The sequence below is a fragment of the Myotis lucifugus genome, unplaced genomic scaffold (assembly GCF_000147115.1).
Source record: "Myotis lucifugus unplaced genomic scaffold, Myoluc2.0 scaffold_2, whole genome shotgun sequence".
NCBI lineage: Eukaryota > Metazoa > Chordata > Mammalia > Chiroptera > Vespertilionidae > Myotis > Myotis lucifugus.
Window position 1 is genome coordinate 27,083,947 of NW_005871050.1, and position 24,773 is coordinate 27,108,719.

The 24,773-nt window shown below is 37.8% G+C and overlaps 1 protein-coding gene and 1 non-coding gene across 3 annotated transcripts in view; both read right to left on the reverse strand.

Moving 5' to 3' along the window:
- The window catches only part of COL4A5 (collagen type IV alpha 5 chain), a 300,168-nt gene that overhangs the window by 7,328 nt on the left and 268,067 nt on the right, over positions 1-24,773 (reverse strand). For both annotated transcript variants that reach the window (XM_006082247.2, XM_006082246.2), the window contains 3 exons: positions 8,967-9,065; positions 7,286-7,498; positions 237-414 (listed from right to left, as the gene is read on the reverse strand). In XM_006082247.2, the coding sequence (XP_006082309.1) occupies positions 237-414; positions 7,286-7,498; positions 8,967-9,065 (490 nt within the window). The remainder of the gene's footprint in view (positions 1-236; positions 415-7,285; positions 7,499-8,966; positions 9,066-24,773) is intronic.
- On the reverse strand, positions 14,977-15,083 carry LOC111827223. Its single transcript, XR_002830722.1, has one exon. It is a non-coding gene; the product is annotated as a U6 spliceosomal RNA (small nuclear RNA).

The following is a 24,773-nucleotide window of genomic DNA, read 5'->3' on the forward strand; positions in this document are numbered from 1 at the left end:
GCCTCATACCTAGACTGTAAGCTCTTTCTATATTGCACTATGTCTATCAGGAGGCGTGGTCAAAACACATAACCAATAAATACAAATCAAACTAAATACTGAATTAAATATTATAAAGATACCTCTATTCTACCTAATCTGGGAGAAGTTTGATCAGATTATTAGTTTTGGACTCATTTCTGACTAGCTAAACCAATTGAAGATTAGAACAAGTCAAAGCGATATCAATGTCTTACCGACTAATGAATGGCTGGATGCTCTGGCCCTTCAGGGGCTCCATGTTCATTGGCATGGGCTCTGGAGTGGAGAGCCAGTAAGAATAGTCATTTCTTGAAGCAAAGTTACAAACGTTGTTGATGTTGCAGAACATGAAGGGCATGGTACTGAAGCGACGAAGGCAGCTGCCGGCTGTCCCTAGAAAGAATTGGGGAGTAAAAGATGAAGAACTTCATCAGGATGATACTTTAGTTTCTTCTAAAACAGTAACAACCTTTCAAAGAAAAAACTTGCCCACATTTATTTTTTTAATATATTTTAATGATTTGAGAGAGGAAGGAGAGAGATGGAAACATCAATGATGAGAGAGAATCATTCATCACAATTCTTAGATGATAAATGTGCAGGGGTGGGCAATAGTAGATTAACAGTTGTTAGTACATGAAACAGTAGTTTATTTTTGTATTATTATTTATTAATTATTGTATTATTTTCCATATAAACAACTGCAAACCTACTTTTGCCCACCCCTGTACTTTAATTCTTCAATTATAAAACACACATTTTAACATTTCTAGAATCAGGTTATATCTTATAATTTATGTAGACATTTATTGTGGTAGGTCATTATATATTACCTAACACTGTTTTTAAACTGGTGTAGTTTTATGAATAATATTGGGTGATTTATTCTGGACAAGTGAAGAGCACAAACTGAGTCCTTATAATATCATATCAGTATTTCCTCTCTAGGCTTCCCTCTCTTCTTAAAAGCCATCCAGAGAATGTATCTTGTGTGGCTTTGTAATCACTTTAAGGCTAAGAACAATTATAGTGCTGACCACTATACACAGCAACCACAGACAGGTTTTCACGTGAATAATAAAATGGAAAAAAATAAATAAGAGATAAAGATAAAGGGAGGGTGTGAGTGCAAGAGAAAAGAAATAGAGCTTTTGATTTTTTGGGGGCTGGTAGGGGCAATAGAGGTTATCTGTACCAGTGATCAGGCCTTTCTTTTCTCATTTACTCACAAAAAGAATCATGAAAAATGATGTACCCTAACACATTTTTAAGTTGATATCTAAAATTTTCATCAGAAGTTTAAGTTGACACTGTTCTAGTAATTAAGGTATTGGTTATTGTCTCTGGGTTCCAGCCCCATCCTTCTATACTTTGTAATACTGGACGATGGGGCTTTGCAAACCACATTTCAAAATTGCCAGTTATCCTTTCTAGTGTTTTGTGAATATTTATATTTAAAAAACAAAAGCCTTATATCACTTTTAAAAATATACAGTATAATAATTGAAATCTAACAACAAATATTTTAAAAAGTATATAAATTGGTTTTTAGAAATTGGAATTTATTCAATGTTCCTGTTGCATTTAGAAATTATACTTCCACTAGAGGCCCGGTGCATGAAATTCGTGCACTGGTGTGTGTGTGTGTGTGTGTGTGTGTGTGTGTCCCTCAGCCCAGCCTGCACCCTCTCCAATTTGGGACCCCTTGAGGGATGTCTGACCGCCCGTTTAGGCCCAATCCAGGTGGTAGCTGGACATCCCTCTCACAATCCAGGACTATTGGCTCCCAACTGCTCGCCTGCCTGCCAGCCTGATAGCCCCTTAACCACTCCCTTGCCAGCCTGATCAACACCTAACTGCTCCCCTGCCGGCCTGGTAGCCCCTAACTGCCCTCCCCTGCAGGCCTGGTCCCTCCCAACTGCCCTTCCCTGCTGGTCTGGTTCCCCCCAACTTCCCTTCCCTGCTGGCCTGGTTCCCCCCAACTTCCCTCCCCTGCAGGCTTGGGTCCCCCCCAACTGCCCTCCCCTGCAGGCCTGGTCCCCCCCAACTGCCCTCCCCTGAAGGCCTGGTTCCCTCCCAACTGCCCTCCCCTGCCAGCCTGGTCCCCCCTAACTGCCCTCCCCTGCAGGCCTGGTTCCCCCCAAGTGTCCTCCCCTGCAGGCCATCTTGTGTCCACATGGGGGCGGCCATCTTTGACCACATGGGGGTGGCCATCTTGTGTGTTGGAGCGATGGTCAATTTGCATATTACTCTTTTATTAGATAGGAGGATTACACCTCTCACCCAGTTTTATCTTAATGTATTTTTTACTTTTGAAAGTCTTTTATTGATCACCCTATCATATTCCTCTGAAAAAATTACATAACTTAAAAATATTTTTATAAATATATATTTTTATTGTTTATAGCATTACAGATGTCCTCCATTTCCAACTCTTTTGTCCCCCTCCACCCAGCCCCTATCCCACCCCAGGCCTTCACCACACTATTGTCTGTGTCCATGGGCTATGCATATAAACCTATAAATTCTTTAGTTAATCTCTCCCCATCCACCCCTGCCCCCACCTCTGAGGTATGTCAGTCTGTTTCATGCCTCCATACCTCTGGACCTATTTTGTTGATCAATTTATTTTATCCATTAGATTCCACAAATAAGTGAGATCATGTGATATTTGTCTTTCTCAGTTTGGCTTATTTCATTTAGCATAATAATCTCCAGGTCCATCCATGCTGTCTCAAAGGGTAAGAGATCCTCTTTTTTTACTGCTGTATAGTATTCCATTGTATAAATGTCCCACAGCTTTTTTATCCATTCATCTACTGATGGGCACTTGGGCTGCTTCCAAATCTTAGCTATTGTAAATAATGCTGCTATGAACACAGGGGTGCATATATTCTTTATGATTGGTGTTTCTGGATTCTTAGGATACATTCCTAGAAGTGGGATTGTTGGGTCAAATGGCAGTTAACTTTCTGCAACCATAAGGCTTTACATTTCAAATATTTTATTTTGAATTTTCATTATTACAGTTATTGTTAATTCACAAGAGATAAAATATACATATTATAAATTTTGATAATTACTAAATATATAGAGTAACCTTTTATTGGAAATTCATTTCTTTTTTGTTGTTGTTGTTAATCCTCACCTGAGCATATTTTTCCCCATTGATTTTTAGAGAGAATGGAAGTGAGAGGGGAGAGAGAAAGAGAGAGAGAGAGAAAGACATCAATGTAAAACAGACATACTGCATGGATGGAACTGGAGAGCATTATGCTAAGTGAAATAAGCCAGTCAGAGAAAGATAAATATCACATGATCTCACTCATTTATGGAATATAATGAACAACATAAATTGATGGAACAAAAACAGATCCAGAGACAGAGAAGCATCGATCAGACCATCAAACCTCAGAGGAAAGGTAGGGGAGAGTGGAGGTAAGGGAGAAAGATCAACCAAAGGACTTGTATGCATGCATATAAGCCTAACCAATGGACACAGACAACAGGGGGTAAGTGCATGAGCAGGGGGATCGGGGGGTATTGGGGAGATAAGGACACATATGGAGTACCTTAATCAATGAAGAAATTAAAAAAAAAAGAGACACACTGACTGGTTGCACGTCCCCCGACTGGGGCTGGGGATTTATCCTGCAACCCAGGTACGTGTCCTTGACCAGGAATTGAACCAGGGACCTTTCTTTGCATGGGCTGACACTCCAACCATTGAAACAATTGAGCAACACTGGCCATGGCAGAAATGCATTTCTTAATGAGATTAATTAGAAGTTAATAATAGAACCTTAGTTAATAGAGCCTTTAACAACATTTTTATTTTGAATTGTCCCTTTGAATTTGTCTCCCAGAAGCTTTCACATTTCAAGGCAATGTGTCACAGTGTGATTTTTTTTTTTCATATAATGGGAAATGGGTGATAGTGAAAGGGAATAGTGCATATCCAAAGAACATACACAGGCAGTTCAACTTTTGGAAAGAAAAACATGGAAGTGGAGGATTTGAAAATGGATTCCTTTAAAATTATGCCTTGGTTATTCTTCATCTATCCAAAGGAGTATGCTTATTTCAAACTAAAGATGACTAATAAAGCACCAATAATTCTTAAATCTTGTAGATTGTCAGAATCATTGGGAATTGTTTTACAATAAGTTTGGATTGGATCTAGAATCTTTTAGAAAGTTCCTCAGGTTGAAAATCATTGATTTAGTCTGAATTTCCAATTTTTCAGAAAAAAAAATCTGGCTCAGAGAGAGGTGACTGACTTAAAGTCATGTGAAAGTGAATGACAAATTGGAATGATTAAAAAATGAATGGATTCAGAATTGGTAGCTATTGTGCTCAAGTTCTTATCTCCATCAGTTTCCAAGTATGTAGCTTTGAGTAAGTCACAACCTCTTAGCCATCTATGTATATAAAAGGCTAAGTGCCCAACTCTCCATCCAACCGACTGACTGGCTGGTACATATGATGTGCACTGGCAATTTAAAAATAAACCTTGACTCGCACATGTGCAATACATATAAAGCTCTCTCGCTGGCACCAACCACATGGGTGTGTTTCAATCTGAAGAAATTTTGGATATATTTCATGGAGATTTTTGCACCTATTTGAGTGATGATTCCATCGATTCAACAAATGATGCCAAAAAGGAAAATTTTCCCATCGAATTTCTTAATAGTATTCCTCCTTCAGGAATGCCTAGTCATAAATTAAAATTGAAAGTAGGTGCAATCATCATGCTATTGAGAAATCCTAATAGTAAATGAGGTCTTTGTAATGGTACTAGATTTATTATCACAAGATTGCAACCTAACATAATCGAAGCTGAAGTATTAACAGGATCTGTGGAAGGAGAGGTTGTTCTGATTCCAATAATTGATTTGTTCCCATCTGACACTGGCCTCCCATTTAAATTAATTCAAATACAGTTTCCCGTGATGCCAGCATTTGCAATGACTATTAATAAATCACAAGGACAAACTCTAGACAGAGTAGGAATATTCCTACCTGAACCAGTTTTCAGATATGGTCAGTTATATGTTACTTTCTCTCGAGTTCAAAGAGTGTGTGATGTTAAAGTTGTAAATACTTCATCACAAGGTAAATAAGTCAAGCACTCTGAAAGTGTTTTTACTCTTAATGTGGTATACAGGGAGATATTAGAATAAGTTTAATCAATTTATCAGTCATTGTTTTTATATCATGTTTTTGTTTTTATATCATGTCTTTGTTGTTATATCATGTTATTGTTTATTTATTAACCAATTTAAATATTATTTTCATATACATGTTACTAATTTTCTTTCATCTCTGACACTTCTATTATAGAGAAATGGTGAATAGCAATATTAAAATATTTCTTCTATTTAATTTCCTTTCAATGTGCATGAATTTATGCACCAGGCCATTAGTTTTGTGTATAAAAAGAAAAAAAAAAAACTTGTCCTATATCTCTCTTGATCATACTTGTGAAGATCACATTTGATTTAAAAAAGTGCTTTTAAAATAGAAAATAATTGAAAATACAAGTAACATCATTGCCTCGAAGTATCCTTTCAATAATCCAACAGAGACTATGTATTTATTTGACCAACTGATTATTTCCTTAACATCAAAGCTATAACTTCCTCTATTCTTTGCTTAGCCAGATAACTCTAATTTTATAATCCTGTGAGCTCTAGCAGAGACTCTGCAATCAGGATCACCTTAGGAATACTGGGTCCTATCAGAGCCTTCCTATGTATGAGGCACTTCCAAGTCAGGGCCAGTTTGTAGCCTCCAAGTCTGAATAAATATTATGATAGCCCTTGTTTGACCAAATGTATGTATTTTGACAAGTTATATGACATACTGGATAGCAAGTCCCATTTTTTTTGTATTTCTCTAATATTTCTGAATTTCATAATGCTCAAACATTTCTAATGGTTCCTATTGACTTGATAGGTTAAAGATTTGAAGTATACAATATTGATTAGGGTATAAGTTAGACTCTGGCAGTGAAAAGAGAATGAATTAAAAGGAAAATAATTTTATGGAAAAAAGAAAATAGAGAATTATATAAATATAAGAGCACTTTCACAACAAATATTTGTTTATTGTAAAATGAGAAAAAGATGTTACATAAAGAAAACAAAAGAGGGAAGGAAAAGTAACAGATGAAAGATGAAAAGGAGAAGAAAAAAGGGAAGTACAAGTGGGAGAAGAAAGTTGTTGGGAAAATTCCTACTTTATTTGGATTAAAAAAAATGACTTGTGCCTATCGTCTTCCATGTACTAAGCAGATGTGCTTACTCTGGTAGGCCAGAATTGGCTGGCAGGTATGGCCATATGCCCTGGGAGCAGAGTAATCAGAGCAGACCCCCAGAGGTCCCTTGCCACCGAACTGTTTTCACAGAATGGCACAGGTAAAGAGACCCCAGTAGGTCTCTTACCACAGAGACTCCAGAAACTAGGTATCCAAAATATCTTCTTAAATGTTTTTATAGAGGCAAAGGGGATAGTGATCCCTAAAATAGGCAGCCCCTGGTAAAAAAAAAAATGGGACCTTGAAATCTAAAGTTAAAATTCCGCAAAAAGAAATCTTGGGAATTGTTAGAGGTCTTGAGAATCATACAGTCCAGCTGCATCCCATCAACCAAAGTGTCCACCCCAGTACAGAGAAGATGCATGTGGACACATTAAATGAAGTGGATTTTATATGTCAATAGGGTGCTTTATATAGCTTTAAACTACTCTGATAATACTTTATACAGATAAGGCACTTATTTTAGGAACTATAAACTAGGATGATTAAGCAATGGCTACTTATTTTCTTTGACCTAAAATCAATATTCTCTTCAGAACTTAACTTTCAACTTGTTGAAGACCAGTAACAGAGAAGGGGAAACTATCTCTCATTAGTTATAAACACTGCCCACTCAAGCAGCTGCTATACTGTAAAGAACACAGGGAATCTGTTTCCTTAACTACTAAGCTAATAAAAGTAAATGTGGCCCTTTCCAAAATGCCTTGCTTTAAGGCCAAGAATTGTATCTCACACTAGGCTAATTAATGCTTTGAGTTTAAAATTGAATATTATTTTTTAAACCCATAGTGAATATATTCAGCTGCCCTTGACATGGTCTTCAATTTAGAATTCCCAGAAGAACAGAGAGATGTATTTTGGTCAAGGCTACTCTAGAGCACAACAGGATTTTCAAAACAAAAACAAAATACATAGTAAGAAATAAGATGCCAATTATCTTACCCAAGTCTTGACCGTGAGCTCTTTTATTTCCTTGTACATACAGGAGAGAAAAGCCTTCATAAATATGGACAGTTCCCTGTGGGCACTGTGGTGCTTCTGTTGTCTGGCTGTGACGTGTGATGAGGAATCCATGGGCAATAGAGGAAGTTCCAGGAGGACCTGGGGGACCTTGCAATCCATCTGGCCCAGGGGGACCATCCAAACCACGGGCACCTATTTCCATGGAATCATCAATATACAAGATTAAGTAAGCTCTGTTCCACTATTGTGTCTATTCAAAAAACATTATGACCTCATTTGTTTAATTTAGTCAATATTTATAGTTTCTATAAAAGTACTGTCAAATATCACTTGTTTAGAGATAAATTAAATATTGTCCCTGACCTCAAAGAGATTTAAATATGCATATGTCTATATCTATCTATATATCAGTCTATCTATCTATCATCTATCTATGTATATATAATATATTATATGGGAAGAAGTGGTGCTTAGTTGGGAAGTCTTTATGTTTAGTACAGCAAGATAACTACTCTCTTGCTGTACTAAAGGAGTCTAAACTCCATGACAAAATTTCAGCCTGCTGTTTTGTTCATTACCAAGAAAGGAAGGGTGTGGTTGTCATCAGTCTGCCAGCTTCAGTGCTAAAAACATTTTCCTTTGAATCTGTCTGGGGAATTATTCTCAGGCATACCTTTTGTTTAGAGAATAAGCAGGACACTCTAAAGAAGGCTAAAAATGTCTATTTTCAACCTACTTCTGGTTCCCATTTTTCATTTAGCCTCTTGATTTGAGGTTCTTTGAAAAATATCTTTATATAGAGGTCTTTGGCCACTGTGTGCATAGATTTTCATTTGGGGGAAACTTAATAGCAATGTCCATGTGATGAAGATGTCAACTGACTTATTTCTTCCTTAGATATACAGTTAATGAAATGGCAGGGTGTTAGTTCTAGGAAGGCCATAAGTTTCATCACTTTGCCTGATTGCCACAATATTTTTATCAATACAAATATTTTATGTTTATAATATTTAGAGTTATATTTATATTATCTAGAGTTGCCAACACATATTAAATTTTTTCAGTTTATAATATTTTGTTTCTATTTTAGTTATTTTTAGTGTATTTTTATCGCAAATTGAATAAAATTATTTTTGGAAGTAAGCTGAGTACAGATTGGAAATCGAGTAGATACCAATACAATATTATGAGGAGTACCTAATAATGAGTAACCTCAAAAATATGCATATCAATTTGTCATCTCAGTATGAAAAGACACTATGACTCTCAAAGCTCTATGGGGATCACTTAATCTTTGCAATTATACTTACTGAATTCTATAATGGAAATTGTACTCTATTGTGATATTTTTAAATGTGAATTCACAATAGATTCAAGATGGTCACAAGACACATACTGAAAATGATCAGAACAGCTAATCACCATGTTGAAAAAGAGCTGGGTTTTCCAGTGCTCTAAACACATAAATAAAAATAACCTTTCTATGCTTCTCTTATAATGGCAAATATCCTTGTATCTGTTCCCCAGCAAAGGATATTCCAGCTAACTGCACTCTTTCAAGAGGAGGCTATCACAGCTACAATTGGAGGCCATGTGTCCAGACATCTCCCAGATGTAAAGAATACTAGTAGTATCATCATCAGCATTTTACTTGTCGCACCTGGTTGACCTGGCAGACCTGGGTCTCCTTTGCGCCCTCCTGGACCATCAAAGCCAGGGAGTCCATTTCGCCCAGGATCACCTGGAGGGCCAATTGGACCTACAGGAAAAAAGAAATAAGGTTTCAAAATATAAGTACAATAATTCAATATCCAGACAGATCTAGGAGACTTAAGGTCCTTGGGTGTCATTGAATTCGTAATCTGTTTTTGTTTTTTTAAACTACATTTTTATATTTGACAGTATATTATAGATATCTCTCATTTTCTCCCTCTTTACTCACCTCCGCCCAGCCACTACCCACCCCCAAGGTCTTCACCACCCTATTACCCATGTCCATGGGCTATGCATATAACTATATTAGTTCCTTGGTTTCTCTCATCCTTCCACCCCCACATCGAGGTATGTCAGTCTGTTCCATGCTTCCATGTTTCAGGTCTTATTTTGTTGGTCAATTCATTTTGTGCATTAGATTCCACAAATAAGGGAGATCGTGTACTATTTGACTTTCTCAGATTGGCTTATATCATTTAGCATAATATTTTCCAGGTCCATCCATGCTGTCTCAAAGGGTAAGAGATCCCTCTTTTGTATAGTTGCATAGTATTCCATTGTGTAAATGTACTGATGAGCACTTGGGCTGTTTCCAAATCTTAGCTATTATAAATAATGCTGCTGAACACAGGGGTGCATATATTCCTGCTGATTGGTATTTTGGGGATTTTAGGATATATTCCCAGAAGTGGGATCACTGGGTCAAACGGCAGTTCTATTTTTAATTTTTTGACGAAACTATACAGTTTTTCATAGTGGCTGCACCAGTCTGCATTCCCACCATCAGTGAACTAGTGCTGCCTTTTCTCCACATCCTCACCAGCACGTTGTTTGTTGATTTATTGATGATAGCCATTCTGACAGGTGTGAGGTAATACCTCATTGTCGTTTTAATTTGCATCTCTCTGATGCTCAGTGACTGAGGATTTTTTCATATGCCTCTTAGCCTTCTGTATGCACACCTTGCAGAGTGTCTATTTAGGTCCTTTGCCCATTTTTTATTGGATTGTTTGTCTTCTTTTTATTAAGTTGTATGAATTCCTTATATTTTGGATATTAACCCTTTATCAGATGTATAATTGCCAAATATGTTCTCCCATACAGTGGGACCCCTTCTCGTTTTGCTGATGGTTTCTTTTGCTGTTCAGAAGCTTTTTATTTTGATGTAGTCCCATCTGTTTATTTTCTCCTTAGTTTCCTTTGCCCTAGATTCTGTATCAGTAAAGACATTGCTATGAGATGTATTGGTTATTTTGCTGCCTATTGAGTCTTCTAAGATTTTTATGGTTTCCTGTCTTAAATTTAAGTCCTTTAGCCGTTTTGAGTTTGTTTTTGTGTATAGTGTAAGTTGGTGGTCTAGTTTCATATTTTTGCATGTCTGTCCAATTTTTCTAATACCATTTGTTGAAAAGACTGTCTTTACTCCATTGTATGTTCTTATCTCCTTTGTCAAATATTAATTGACCGTAATGGTGTGGGTCAATGTCTGTGGTCTCTGTTCTGTTACATTGTTCTACTAGTATATGTCTGTTCCTGTGCCAATACAGGTTATTTTGATTAACTTTGTAGTATATTTTGATGTCTGGTATTGTGATCTCTCCAAATTTGTTCTTCTCAAAATTGCTGCAGCTATTCAGGGTCTTTTATGCTTCCATATAAATGTTTTAGTATTTGTTCTTGTTCTGTGAAGTATGCCTTTGGTATTTTAATAGGGATTACATTGAATTTATAGATTGATTGGGGTAGTATGGAAATTTTAATGATACTAATTCTTCCAATCCATGAACATGGTATAGGCTTCCATTTATTTGTATTTTCCTCTATTTTTTTTTTACAATGTCCTATAGTTTTTCAAGTACAAGTCTTTTACCTCCTTGGTTAAGTTGATTCCTAGATATATTTTTATTTTTGCTGAAATGGTAAATGGGATTGTTTTTTTAGTTTCTCTTTCTGAGAGTTCATTATTGGTGTATAAAAATGCCATCAATTTCTGGATGTTGCTTTTGTATCCTGCTATCTTGCTGAATTCATTTATTAGGTCTAATAGTTTTAGGATTTTCTATGTACTTTATCATGTCATCTGCGAATAATAAGTTTTATTTCCTCCTTTCCAATTTAGAAGCTTTCTATCTCTTCTTCTTGTTTGATTGCTGTGCCTAGGACTTCCAGTAGTATGTTGAATGAGCGTGGTGAAAGCGGACATCCCTGTCTTGTTCCTGTTCTTAGGGGAAATGGTTTTAGTTTTTGCCCATTTATTATGATGTTGGCTGTGGGATGTCATAGATGGCCTTTATGATGTTGAGGTATAATCCCTCTATTTCCACTTTATTACTGAGAGTTGTTATAAAAAACATGGGTGCTGGGTTTTGTCTAATGCTTTTTTGGATCTATTGATCATGTGATTTTAATCTTTTATTTTGTTTATGTGATGTATCACATTTATTGATTTGCAAATATTATACTAGTTTTGCATCCCCAGAATAAATCCCACTAAATCATGGTGTATGATATATTTAATATATTGCTGGATGTGATTTGCTAATATTTTGTTGAGGATTATAGCTTATGTGTTCATCAGGGGTATTAGTCTGTAATTTTCTTTTTTATAGTATCTTTTTCTGGTTCTGGAATTAGGATAATACTGGCTTTGTAAAAAGAGCTTGTAAGTGTTCCTTCCTCTTGAATCTTTTGGAATAGTTTGAAGAGATATGTGTTAGTTCTTTGAATATTTGGTAAATGCTTTTGTAAATCCATCCAGTCCAGTACTTTTGTTTGCTGGTAGTTTTTTAATTATTGTTTTAATTTCATCAGTTGTTATTGGCCTACTCAGGTTTTCTGATTCTTCCAGATTGAGTTTTGGAAGAATGCATGTTTCTACGAATTTGTCCATTTCGCCCAGGTTGTCCAATTTGTGGGTATAAAGTTGTTCATAATATTTGCTAATAGTCCTTGTATTTCTGTGGTGTCCATTGTTATAGTGCCTCTTGGATTCATTAATATTTCATAGTGTGCTTTCTTTTAGACTCTATGTCATTTATTTCTTCTGTGATCTTTATAATTTCCCTTCTTCTACTTCCTCTGGGCTTTTCTTGCTATTCTTTCTAATTCATTTAGTTATAGGGTTAGAGAGTTTGTTAGTGCCTTTTATTGTTTCTTAAGTAGGCCTTGTAAGGCTATGAACTTCCCTCTCAGACTGCTTTTACTGTCTCCCATTGGTTTTTGGTAGTTGTGTGTTCATTTCCAAGAAGTTTTTAATTTTATTTTATTGATTAAGGTATACATGTGTCCTTATTCGCCCATTGACCCCCGACCCCCCCAATCATGCCCTCACCCCCTTGGTGTCTGTGTCCATTGGTTAAGCTTATATGCATGCATACAAGTCCTTTGGTTGATATCTCCCCCTTACCCCACCGTCCCCTTCCCTCTGAGGTTTGATGGTCTGATCAATGCTTCTCTGTCTCTGGATCTGTTTTTGTTCATCAGTTTATGTTGTTCATTATAATCCACAAATGAGTAAGATCATATGATATTTATCTTTCTCTGACTTATTTCACTTAGCATAATGCTCTCCAATTCCATCCATGCTGTTGCAAATTATAAGAATTCCTTCCTTTTCACAGCAGCATAGTATTCCATTGTGTAGATGTACCACTGATTTTTAATCCACTCATCTGCTGATGGGAACTTAGGCTGTTTCCCAATCTTAGCTATGGTGAATTGTGCTGCTATGAACATACGGATGCATATATCCTTTCTGATTGGTGTTTCTAGTTTCTTGGGATATATTCCTAGAAGTGGGATCACTGGGTCAAATGGGAGCTCCATTTTTAGTTTTTTGAGGAAATTCCATACTGTTCTTCACAGTGGCTGCATCAGTCTGCATTCCCACAAGTAGTCCACGAGGGTTCTCTTTTCTCCACATCCTTGCCAGAACTTTTCATTTGTTGATGATAGCCATTCTGACAGGTGTGAGATGGTACTGCATTGTCGTTTTGATTTGTATCTCTTGAATGATTAGTGACTTTGAGCATGTTTTTATATGTCTCTTGGCCTTCCATATGTCCTCTTTCTAAAAGTATCTATTTAGATTAGTTGCCTTTTTTATTGGACTGTTTATCTTCCTTCTGTTAAGTTGTATGAGTTCCCTGTAAATGTTGGAGATTAAACCCTTATCGGTGATAACATTGGCAAATATGTTCTCCCATGCACTGGGCTTTCTTGTTGTTTTGTTGATGGTTTCTTTTGCTGTACAGAAACTTTTTATTTTGATGTAGTCCCATTTGTTTATTTTCTCTTTAGTTTTCATTGCCCTAGGAGCTGTATTGGTGCAGATATTGCTTTGGCATATGTCTGAGATTTTGCTGCCTGTGGATTCCTCTAATATTTTTATGGTTTCCCATATTATGTTTAAGTCCTTTATCCATTTTGAGTTTATTTTTGTGTATGGTGTAAGTTGGTGGTCTATTTTCATTTTTTTTGCATGTATCTGTCCAATTTTCCCAACACCATATATTGAAGAGACCATCTTGTCTCCATTGTATGTTCTTGCCTCCTTTGTCAAATATTAATTGAGCATAGTGGTTTGGGTCAATTTCTGGGTTCTCTATTTTATTCCATTGATCTATATATTTGTTCTTGTGACAGTACCAGGCAGTTTTGACAACAGTGGCTTTGTAACACAGATTGATATCTGGTATTGAGATCCCTACTACTTTATTCTTCTTTCTCAGGATTGCTGCAGCTATTTGGGGTCTTTTTTTTTTTTTATTCCAGATGAATTTTAGGAGAGTTCATTCTAGGTCTGTGAAATATGCCATTGGTATATTAATGGGGAGTGCATTGAATCTATAGATTGCTTTGGGTAGTATGAACATTTTAATGATGTTGATTCTACCAATCCATGAACATGGTATATTCTTCCATCTGTTTATGTCTTCCTTTATCTCTTTTTTCAGTGTCCTGTAGTTTTCTGAGTATGGGTCTTTTACTTCCTTAGTTAAGTTTATTCCTAGGTATCTTAATTTTTTTTTTTTGGTGTGAAGTTAAATGGGATTTTTTAAAAATCTCTTTCTGTAAATTCACTATTGGTGTATAAAAATGCCATAGATTTCTTGCCATTAATTTTGTATCCTGCTACATTGCCAAATTCATTTATTAAGCCTAATAATTTTCTGATGGAGCTTTTAGGGTTTTCTATGTATAGTATCATGTCATATGCGAATAATGACAGTTTTACATTTTCTTTTCCAATTTGGATACCTTTAACTTCTTCTTTTCTAATTGCTATGCCTAGCATTTCCAGTCCTATGTATAACAGGAGTGGTGAAAGTGGGTATTCCTGTCTTATTCCTGTTTTTAGGTGAAATGGTTTTAGTTTTTACCCATTGAGTATGATGTTGGCTGTAGGTTTGTATTACTACTTTTATTATGTTGAGATATGATCCCTCTTTTCCCATTTTGCTGAGGGTTTTTTTTTTATCAAGAAATAGTGTTGGATTTTGTGAAGTGCTTTTTCTGCATCAATTGATATGACTATGTGATTTTTATCTCTCAATTTGTTTATTTGATGTATCACATTTATTGATTTGCGGATATTGTACCATCCTTGCATCCCTGGGATAAGTCCTACTTGGTCATGGTGTATGATCTTTTTGATGTAATGCTGGATCTGATTTGCTGGAATTTTGTTGAGGATTTTGGCATCTATGTTCATGAGGGATATTGGCCTGTAATTCTCTTTCATTGGGTTATCTTTATCTGGCTTTAGTATTAGGGTAATGCTGGCTTCAAAAAATGAGCTCGGAAGTGTTCCTCTTGAATTTTTTGGAATAGTCTGAGGAGGATAGGTTTTAGTTCTTCCTTGAATGTTTAGTAAAACTCCCCTGTGATGCTGTCTGGCCCCAGGCTTTTGTTTGTTGGAAGTTTTCTGATGACTGCTTCAATTTCCTACATAAAAAAATAATATGAAACGCTTCACAATGTTGCATGTCATCCTTGCGCAGGGGACATGCTAATCATCTCTGTATCATTCCAATTTTAGTAAATGTGCTGCCGAAGTGAGGACAGTTCCTAATTTCTTGCTTGATCTCATTGGTAACCCATTCATTGTTTAATAACATGCTATTTAGTCTTCATATATTTGAGTGATTTTGAGTTTTTTTATTGTAGTTAATTCATAATTTCATGAATTTCTAACTGTGATCTGAGAAGAAGCTTGGTAAGATTTCAATCTTCTCAAATTTGTATAGACTTATTTTGTGTCCTAACATCTGGTCTATCTTTGAGAATGTTCCATGTGCACTTGAGAATTATGTATATTGTGCTGATTTGGGGTGAAATATTTTGTAAATATCAGCTAGATCCATCTGATCTAGTATATCATTTAAGGCTTCTGTTTCCTTGTTGATTTTTGGTCTGGAAGATCTATCCAGTGATGTCAGTGGGATGTTAATATCCCCTACCATGACTGTATCCCCGGGATAAGTACTACTGTCGATCTCTCCCTTAAAGTCTATCAAGAATTTTTTTTAAAAAATGTATATTTGGATGTTCCTATATTGGGTGCATATATGTTTACAAGGGTTATATTTTCTTATTGAATCATTTCCTTTAGTGTTATGTAGTTGCCTTCTTTGTCTCTTGTTATGGCCTTTATTTTGAAGTCTATTTTGTCAGATATAAGTATTGCAACTCCAGCTTTTTTTCTTTACTATTTGAATGGACTATTTTGCCAACCCTTTGCTCTCAGTCTCTGTGCATCTTTTGCTCTGAGGTGTATCTCTTGTAGACAGCTTATATATGGGTCACATTTTCTTATCCATTCTGTCACCTTAAGTCTTTTGGCTGGAGCATTTAATCTACTTACATTTAAGGTTATTATTGATAGGTATTTATTTATTGCCATTTTTTATTTATTGCCATTTTTATTTTCATTATACCTATGATTTCTCTCTCTCTCTTCTTCCTCTTCTTAAAGCAAATTCCTTTAACACATTGTGGATCAGTAGTTTTATTGATAGCTTTATCCAGTGGCCAGATAAGTTTCTATTGAACAAGTACAAAAAATGTTTTACATAAATGTTAAAGGCATGCTTTAGAATTAAATACCCATTGCATTTTGAAGTTATTTATTATATGTTATTACAAGCTAATACCTTTTTAAAGTATGATACTTTGTAAAAAATTGTGTAATATGAAGTGAGAATTCTCGTGACCCATCCGCAATGTGTTTAAGATTTCTTGCATTGCTTTCTTGGTGGTAATGTACTACTTTAACCCTTTTTTGTCTGGAAAGGTTTTTATTTCGCCTTCAATTTTCAATGATAGTCTTGCTGGATACAGTAGTCTTGGATTTAGGGCCTTGTTTTTCATTACTTTCAATACTTTATGCCACTGCTTTCTGACCTGAAGTGTTTTTGTTGAGAAGTCAGCTGACATTCTAGTGGGACTGCCTTTGCAGGTAATTTTATGTCTCTTGCTGCCTTTAAGATACTTTCTTTTTCTCTAACGTTTGCCATTTTGATTATGATGTGTCTAGACAGGTGTGGTTCTCTTTAGGTTCATCTTGATTGGACTTTCTGTGCCTCCTGTACTGGTATGACTTTTTCCTTCACTAAGTTGGGGAAGTTTTATATCATTATTTCTTTAAAAATGTTCTCTGTTCCTTGCTCACATTCTTCTCCTTCTGCTATTCCTATGAGACAGATGTTATGTTTCATGTTGTCCCAGAGCTCCCTTAAGCCATCTTTCTGCTTTTTAATTATTTTTCTATTTTATTGCTCTAATTGGGTATTGCTTTATACCTTGTCTTCAAATCACTGATTGGATCATCTGCTTTATCCAATCTAATTTTAATTCCTTCCCATTCTTGATGTCAGATATGTTATTCTTCATTTTTGTATGGTTCTGGGTTTCTATTTCCCTTTTCATGCTGCTGTAGTTCCCACTAAGTACATTGTAATTTGCACTGTTTCTTAAGCATATGTATAACCATTACTTTGAACTCTATGTCTTATAAGTTGCTTGCCTAAATTTCATTTAGTTCTTTGTCTGGAGAGTTCCCCCTTTCTTTCATTTGGGGGTTTTTCTTTGTCTCCCTATTTTAGCTCCCTTTTTGTTTTTGTTTCCATGTATTAGATAGAATTTTTATGACTACTAGCCTTTGTGAGATGGCCTTATGTTGAAAATATGTTGAAGGGTCCAGTGGTGCAGTTTCTTTGATATCTTGAGCTGGATGCTCTAGGAATGTCCCTTGGATGCATTATTTGGGCTCTCCAGTTGTAATAGGGGCTTGATTGCTAATGTCTCTTTCATAGGAGGGATCGCCCCTCTGACTCACTGACAGTGAGGCTTAACCCATAACCTTATCATGCCAGTATTATACAGGTGCTGACAGAACAGAACAAGACACAACAGGAACAAAACAAAAACACCATAAAAATCAAGCTATGTAAAGCAATAAAAACAGGAAAGCATAAAAAAGAAAAAGAAAACAAAGAATGAAAAGAATACTAAAAGACATTAGATCAAAGATTTAGAGGGGTTTTAAAGAAAAAGTGAGAAAGAAAAAAATGTCAATATGGAAGCAAGAAGGAAGCTAAAAGAACCAGTATAGGAAGAAAAAAGAATCTATAAGGAAGGCCACCTTACAATACTAAAGGGAGCAATTCAATATGAGGATATAACTCTGGTAAACATATAGGCACCCAAAACAGGAGCACCCAAATACATAAAAAGAAAAAACTTCTGGAAGATATCAAGGGAGAGATAGAAAGCAACAGTCATAGTAGGGGATTTTAATACCCCATTGACACCACTGGATAAATCTTCTAAACAAAAATCAGCAAAGAAACATCAATACTAAATGACTCACTACATCAGATGGACTTAATTGACATCTTCAGAACATTTCACCCCAAAGCTACAGAATATACATTCTTCTCAAGTGCACATGGGTCATTTTCAAAGATAGACCACATACTAAGACAGAGGCAAAGTCTCTCCAAATTTAAACAATTAGAAATCATATCAAGCATCTTCTCAGACCACAATGTCATAAAATTAGAAATCAACTACAATAAATACAATGAAAAAAAACACGTGGAGGCTAAATAGCATGCTATTAAACAATCATTGGGTTACCAAAGAGATCAAAGAAGAAATAAAAAATATCCTGGAAACCAATGACAATGAAAAGAAAACAATCCAAAACCTATGGGACACAGTGAAAACAGTCTTTAGAGGGAAGTTCATAGCTCTACAGGCCTACCTAAAAAAAACACACACACACACACAAGAAAAAATAGTACTAAATTATCTAACCCTCCATCTCAAATAATTAGAAAGAGAGCAACAAGAAAATCCCAGAGAAAGCAGAAGGAAAAAAATAATAAAGATCAGAGAGGAAATAAGTGACACAGAGACCAAAAAACAAAACAAAAACAACAACAACAAAACAACAATACAAAATATCAATAAAACCAAGAGCTGGTTCTTTGAATGGATAAACAAGATTAATGAACCTCTAGATTAAAATATCAAACTGCGAGTGTTAAGGTACATTCACATTAACTGTTTAGTTTCGAAATGTTGGTGTGAAAGTGACACCAGGGTTGGCATGTATCTTGAATTAAATATAAAATGTTCTCTGACTCTGGCTCCTGTTCCAACTCCGTGGAAAAGAGCTCGTCTTGGCAAAGCAGGGTTTTTGTGTGTGTACTTCACATGGCCAACCAGTCACTTTATCGCTCTGTGAAACTTGGGGAAAACTCTTTCTGCCAAACGTGACTGTGAATGTCCATTCTTAGAGAGTCATGGACTATTTGAGAGCCTCATTCTTCAAAGCAAACCTGCTTTTGGTTGCTTAGTCCAATACAGCAATTCAACCCAGTGGCTGGCAAAACTCCAAGGTATGCAGTCAAGGGCTGCAAAGCCCAGCCCATCTGTTTCATCGTTGGCTGGGCCTGCACGTTTGCTTATTTATTTCAGAGGCTCTGAATATTGATGCTAAAATTCTCAACAAAATTCCAGCAAATCATATCCAGCATTACATTAGAAAGATCATACACCATGATCAAGTGGGATTTATTATGGGGATGCAAGGATGGTATAATATCCACAAATCAATAAATGTGAAAAATCACATAAACAAATTGAGACACAAAATCACATAATCATATCAATTGATGCAGAAAAAAACATTTCACAAAATCCAGCAACCTTTCTTGATAAAAACGCTCAGCAAAGTGGGAATAGAGGGATCATACCTCAACATAATAAAAGCCTTATATGACAAACCTACAGCCAACATCATACTCAATGGGAAAAAACTAAAACCATTTCTCCTAAGAACAGGAACAAGACAGGGATGTCCACTTTCACTAATCCTGTTTGATATAGTATTAGAAGTGTAAGCCAAAGTGATCATACAAGAAGAAGAAATAACAGGCATCCAAATTGGAAAAGAAGTATAACTGTCCTTATTCACAGATGACATGATATTGTACATAGAAAACTCCAAAGACTCCATTGAAAAACTGCTAGACTTAATAAATGAATTCGGCAATGTAGCAGGATACAAACTTAACAGCCAAAAATCTATGGCTTTTTTATATACCAATAATGAACTCACAGAAAGAAAATTTAAAAAATCCAATTTACCATTGCACCAAAAAAGTTAAGATACCAAGGAATAAACTTAACTAAGGAGGGAAAAGAGATGTTATCTGAAAACTACAGGACATTGAAATAAGAGATACAGGAAGACATAAACAAATGGAAGACTATACCATGTTCATGGATTCATAGAATCAACATCATTAAAATGTCCATACTACCCAAAGCAATGTATAGATACAATGCACTACCCATTAAAATACCAATGACATATTTCACAGACCTATAACAAACTCTCCAAAAATTCATCTGGAATAAAAAAAGACTCCAAATAGCCACCGCAATCCAGAGAAAGAAGACCAAAGTTAACGGAATCACAATATGAGATATCAAGCTATATTACAAAGCCACGGTTCTCAAAATTGTCTGGTTCTGGCACAAGAACATACATATAAACCAATTGATCAGAACAGAGACCCAGAAATACACCCAAGCCATTATGCTCAATTAATATTTTGCAAAGGAGGCAAGCTCATAAAATGGAGTCATGACAGTCTCTTCAATAAATGGTGCTGGGAAATTTGGTCAGATACATGCAAAAAAAATGAAATTGGATCACCAACTTACACCATATACACAAACAAACTCAAAATGGTTAAAGGACTTAAATGTAAGACAGGAAACCATAAAAACTTAGAAGACTCCATAGGAAGCAAAATATCCAATATATCTCCTAGCAATATCTTTACTGATACAGCTCCTAGGGCAAAGGAAACTAAGGGTAAAATAAACAAATGGGACTACATCAAAATAAAAAGCTTCTGCACAACAAAATAAACCATCAACAAAACAAGAAAGCCCACTGCATGGGAGAACATATTTGCCAATGTTATCACCGATAAGGATTTAATCTCCAATATTTACAGGGAACTCATACAACTTGACAAATAGAAGATAAAGAATCCAATAAAAAATGGACCTAAATAGACACTTTTTGAAAGAGGACATACAGAAGGCAGAGAGACATATGAAAACATGCTCAAAGTCACTAATCAAAATGACAATGCGGTACCATCTCACACCTGTCAGAAAAGCTATCATCAACAAATCAACAAACAACGAAGTGCTGGTAAGGATGTGAAGAAAAAGGAACCCTCGTGCACTACTTGTGGGAATGCAGACTGGTTCAGCCACTGTGAAGAACAGTATAGAGTTTCCTCAAAAAGTTAAAAATGGAACTCCCATTTGTCCCAGTAACCCCACTTCTAGGACTATAGCCCAAAAAAACAGAAACACCAATCAGAAAGGATATATGCACCCCTATGTTCATAGCAGCACAATTTATAATAGCTAAGATTTGGAAACAGCCTAAGTGCCCATCAGCAGATGAGTATATTAAAAAACTGTGGTACATCTTCACAATGGAATACTATGCTGCTATAAAAAAGAAGGAACTTTTACCATTTGCAACAGCATGGATGGAACTGGAGAGCATTATGCTAAGCGAAATAAGCCTGTCAGAGAAAGATAAATATCACATGGTCTCTCTCATATGTGGGATATAATGATCAACATAAACTGATGAATAAAAATAGACCCAGAGACAAGAGGCAAGGGAGGGGGGATTAGAGATCTACCAAAGGGGACTTGTATGCATGCATATTAGCATAACCAATGGACACAGACACTGGGGCAGTGGGGGCTTCCCCTTGGAGTTGAGAGTGGCTTGCGAGGGGGGGGGGTGTCAATTGGGAAAAAAGGAGACATATGTAATATTTTAAACAATAACAAAAAAAGAAAAGGAAACAAGAAATAGCCAAAACCGGTTTGGCTCAGTGGACAGAGCGTCGGCCTGCGGACTGAGAGGTCCCAGGTTCAATTCCGGTCAAGGGCATGTACCTTGGTTGCGGGCATATCCCCAGTAGGGGATGTGCAGGAGGCAGCTGATCGATGTTTCTCTCTCATCGATGTTTCTAACTCTCTATCTCTCTCCCTTCCTCTCTGTAAAAAATCAATAAAATATATTTAAAAAAAAGAAATAAATGAAATAATGTTAATGAATTTAAAACATAGTAATAATGGGTATATCTCTATCTATCTATCTATCTATCTATCTATCTATCTATCTATAACCCTAATATGTAAATAGACTGAACAGGGGAACAACCAAACTACCAAACAACTGGTCACTATGATGTGCACTGACCACTAGGGGGCACGCGTGGAACATGGTGGGCATTGGCAGCAGGCGGCAGAGCATGGAACATGGTGGGCAGCGGTTGCAGTGGGATGGTGGAGCAGGTGATAGGGGATGCCAGACCAAGGTGGGGCACTGGTTGTTGTCATCAGGGCGAGCCTCTGGTGGTTACTGAACATTTTTTGTTCCCGTGCATTGTGGTCCGGCCCAGTGCTCGCATCTGCTGCTGTTGCCCACCCCGCTTGCACCCGCTGCAGGTGCCAGAGCTGCCACTTGCCCACTGCAGCCTCACGGCCCACAGTTCCTTTCAAGGTGCATGAATTCGTGCACTGGGCCCCTAGTCCTGTATAATAAAACTGTAATATACAAATCGATCAAACAGTGGAACGACCAGTCGCTATGATGTGCACTGACCACCAGGGGCCAGACACTCAATGCAGGAGCTGCCCCCTGGTGGTCAGTGCACTCCCACATGGGAGCACCACTCAGCCAGAAGCTGGTCTAATGGCTGGAGAGCACAGCAGTAGTGGTGCGAGCCTCTCTAGATTCCGAGGCAGTGCTAAGGACCCCCCGAGGGGTCCGGGACTGGGAGAGGGTACAGGCCGGGCTGTGGCCCCTCCTTCAGTGCACGAATGTTGTGCACTGGGCCTCTAGTTAAGATATAAATAGGAAAGGTAAAACAAGAAAAAATAAAAATAAAATATTAAAAAATAATAAAAAGAGACACAAAAAGAATAGAATCAAAGGAAAGAGAGAAATTAGAGATATGCAAGAAAAAAAGAGAAGACAGAAAAAAGGGGGTAATACAAAGAAACAACAAGAAACAAAAATAGCCACCCAAAGACTGCCTTCCTCAACAGCCACTTCTGTTCCCTCCCCATTCTACCCCCGAGGGAGGCAGCAGGAACTGAGGGTGTTGCCTGGGTACACATTCCATTTTCCATGTCCAACCTCACACAGATTAAGAGGCATCTCAGGTCTTTTCCCATGGACCCTACCACCTTTACTAAGGAATTGAGTACCTGACCCAGTCTTATGACCTGACTTGGCAGGACATCTAAGTCATCCTGCCCTCCTCTCTCACCCCAAAGGAGAAGGAGTACATTTGGCTAGCAGCTCAGGACCATGCCAATGCCCTCCATAGATAGGATGTGGCAGCAAACCCTGTTGGCACTGATGCAGTCCCTAGAACTGACCCGAGATGGGACTATCAGGTTACTTCCCCAGGGCACTGGCTCTGTAGCCATATAATCACCTTTCTCATTACCGGACTCAGGAAGGCTGCCCATAAGGTGATCAACTATGACAAACAATAAAATCACTTGGGGCACTGATGAAAACCAGCTATCTTCCTCTCCCACATAATGGAGGCCTTACAGAAATTTACCACCTTAGATCCCACCTCCCCAGAGGGAACCCTTCTTCTGAACACCCATTTTATATCCCAACTAGAGACCCAGTGCACGAAAATTCGTGCATTGGGGGGGGGGGGGGGTGATCCTCTCAGCCCAGCCTGCACATTCTCACAATCCGGGACCCCTTGGGTAGGGTCCAGTCCCATCACAGCATGGCTGTGATTCCCCAGGCCTGTGGGCTGGGGATAGGGTCCAAGAGGCCAGTCAGATGGCAGCATGGTTCTGGTTCCCCAGAGCCTGCGGGTGGGGGGAGGGACCCAGAGGCCAGTCCAATGGCAGCATGGCTCCATTTCCACAGCTCCCTCCCGCTGACACACTGCGTACAGCTGGGGCCCACAGCTCCCTCCCACAGCTGCACCATGGGTGACTGGGACCCAGGACTGACTTCCGCCACACCGGCCAGGACCCTAGCTTGGTGTTAGGTTATCCGTCTGGACATTTAGGTCGTGACAAACCCTGGCTCTTTATATATTAGGATCAACCCCTGACATATGCCACAAACTTTGAAAAATAAACACAGGTCCACAAACCCCTCAAAAAGACCTCATTAATCTGGCCTTTAAGGTGTTTAATAATAGAGATGAGGAGACCCAAATACAAAAAACAAAGGAAAGATCAGGCCAAGGCTGAGGCCCAGAAGGAAGCCTTCCAGCTCCTAGCCACTGCTCTCATAAACCCTAAACAAGGTGCTGGTCCTCCAACCAAAGGTAAGTCAGGGGCTAAGTCTTCTCTGGGCCCATGCTTCAAATGCAACAAGGAAGGGCACTGGATCAAGTCCTGCTCAAAGCCGAGACCCCCTCCTGGGCCCTGCCCACAGTGCAGAAGGGAAGGCCACTTGAAATCAGACTGTAGTCTAACCCCTCCAGGTCGGACCTCAGCCAGTCCAGTAAGGCTGCCCTCTGGATCTGGTTTGGAGTTCCCAGAACTCCTGGGACTGGCCACCAAAGACTGAAGCTGTCCAGAATGATCATGTAACATAGGGAAATAACAAAGCAGACCAGGAGGCCAAGGCAATGGCTCAGAGGAAGCCACCATCTCCCCAATTCATAGCTATCCCTGTATAACACCCAAATACACTCGAGGAGCTTCAGTTCCTATTAGCTCTTGGGACCACTCAGGAAGATCCATGGTTAAAATTTCGGGGAAATATATTCTTCCCCAGGGACAGGCCCGTTATATCTTATGGGCTATTCACAATTCCCTACATAGAGGATACATTTACAACTCCTAAAACCCCTCATCACATGTCCTAACCTAGCCTCCCTACTGCAAGATATCACCAAAACTTGTTCTACGTGTTACTTAATATCTCCCCAAGGACAAGTTAGATTAGACCTCCTTTTTTCCCCACCCATCAGTCCAGGGGCCAAATCCCTGGACAAGACAGGCAAATTGACTTCACTCACATGCCCCCTATGTACTGACCCTACCAACCCTGACTTCTTTGAAAACCCAACTCCTCTCCCAATACAAATCCCCCAGGTCTTAGCTACTACCCCTCTTCCCTTTGCATCAGGATTCTCACCTT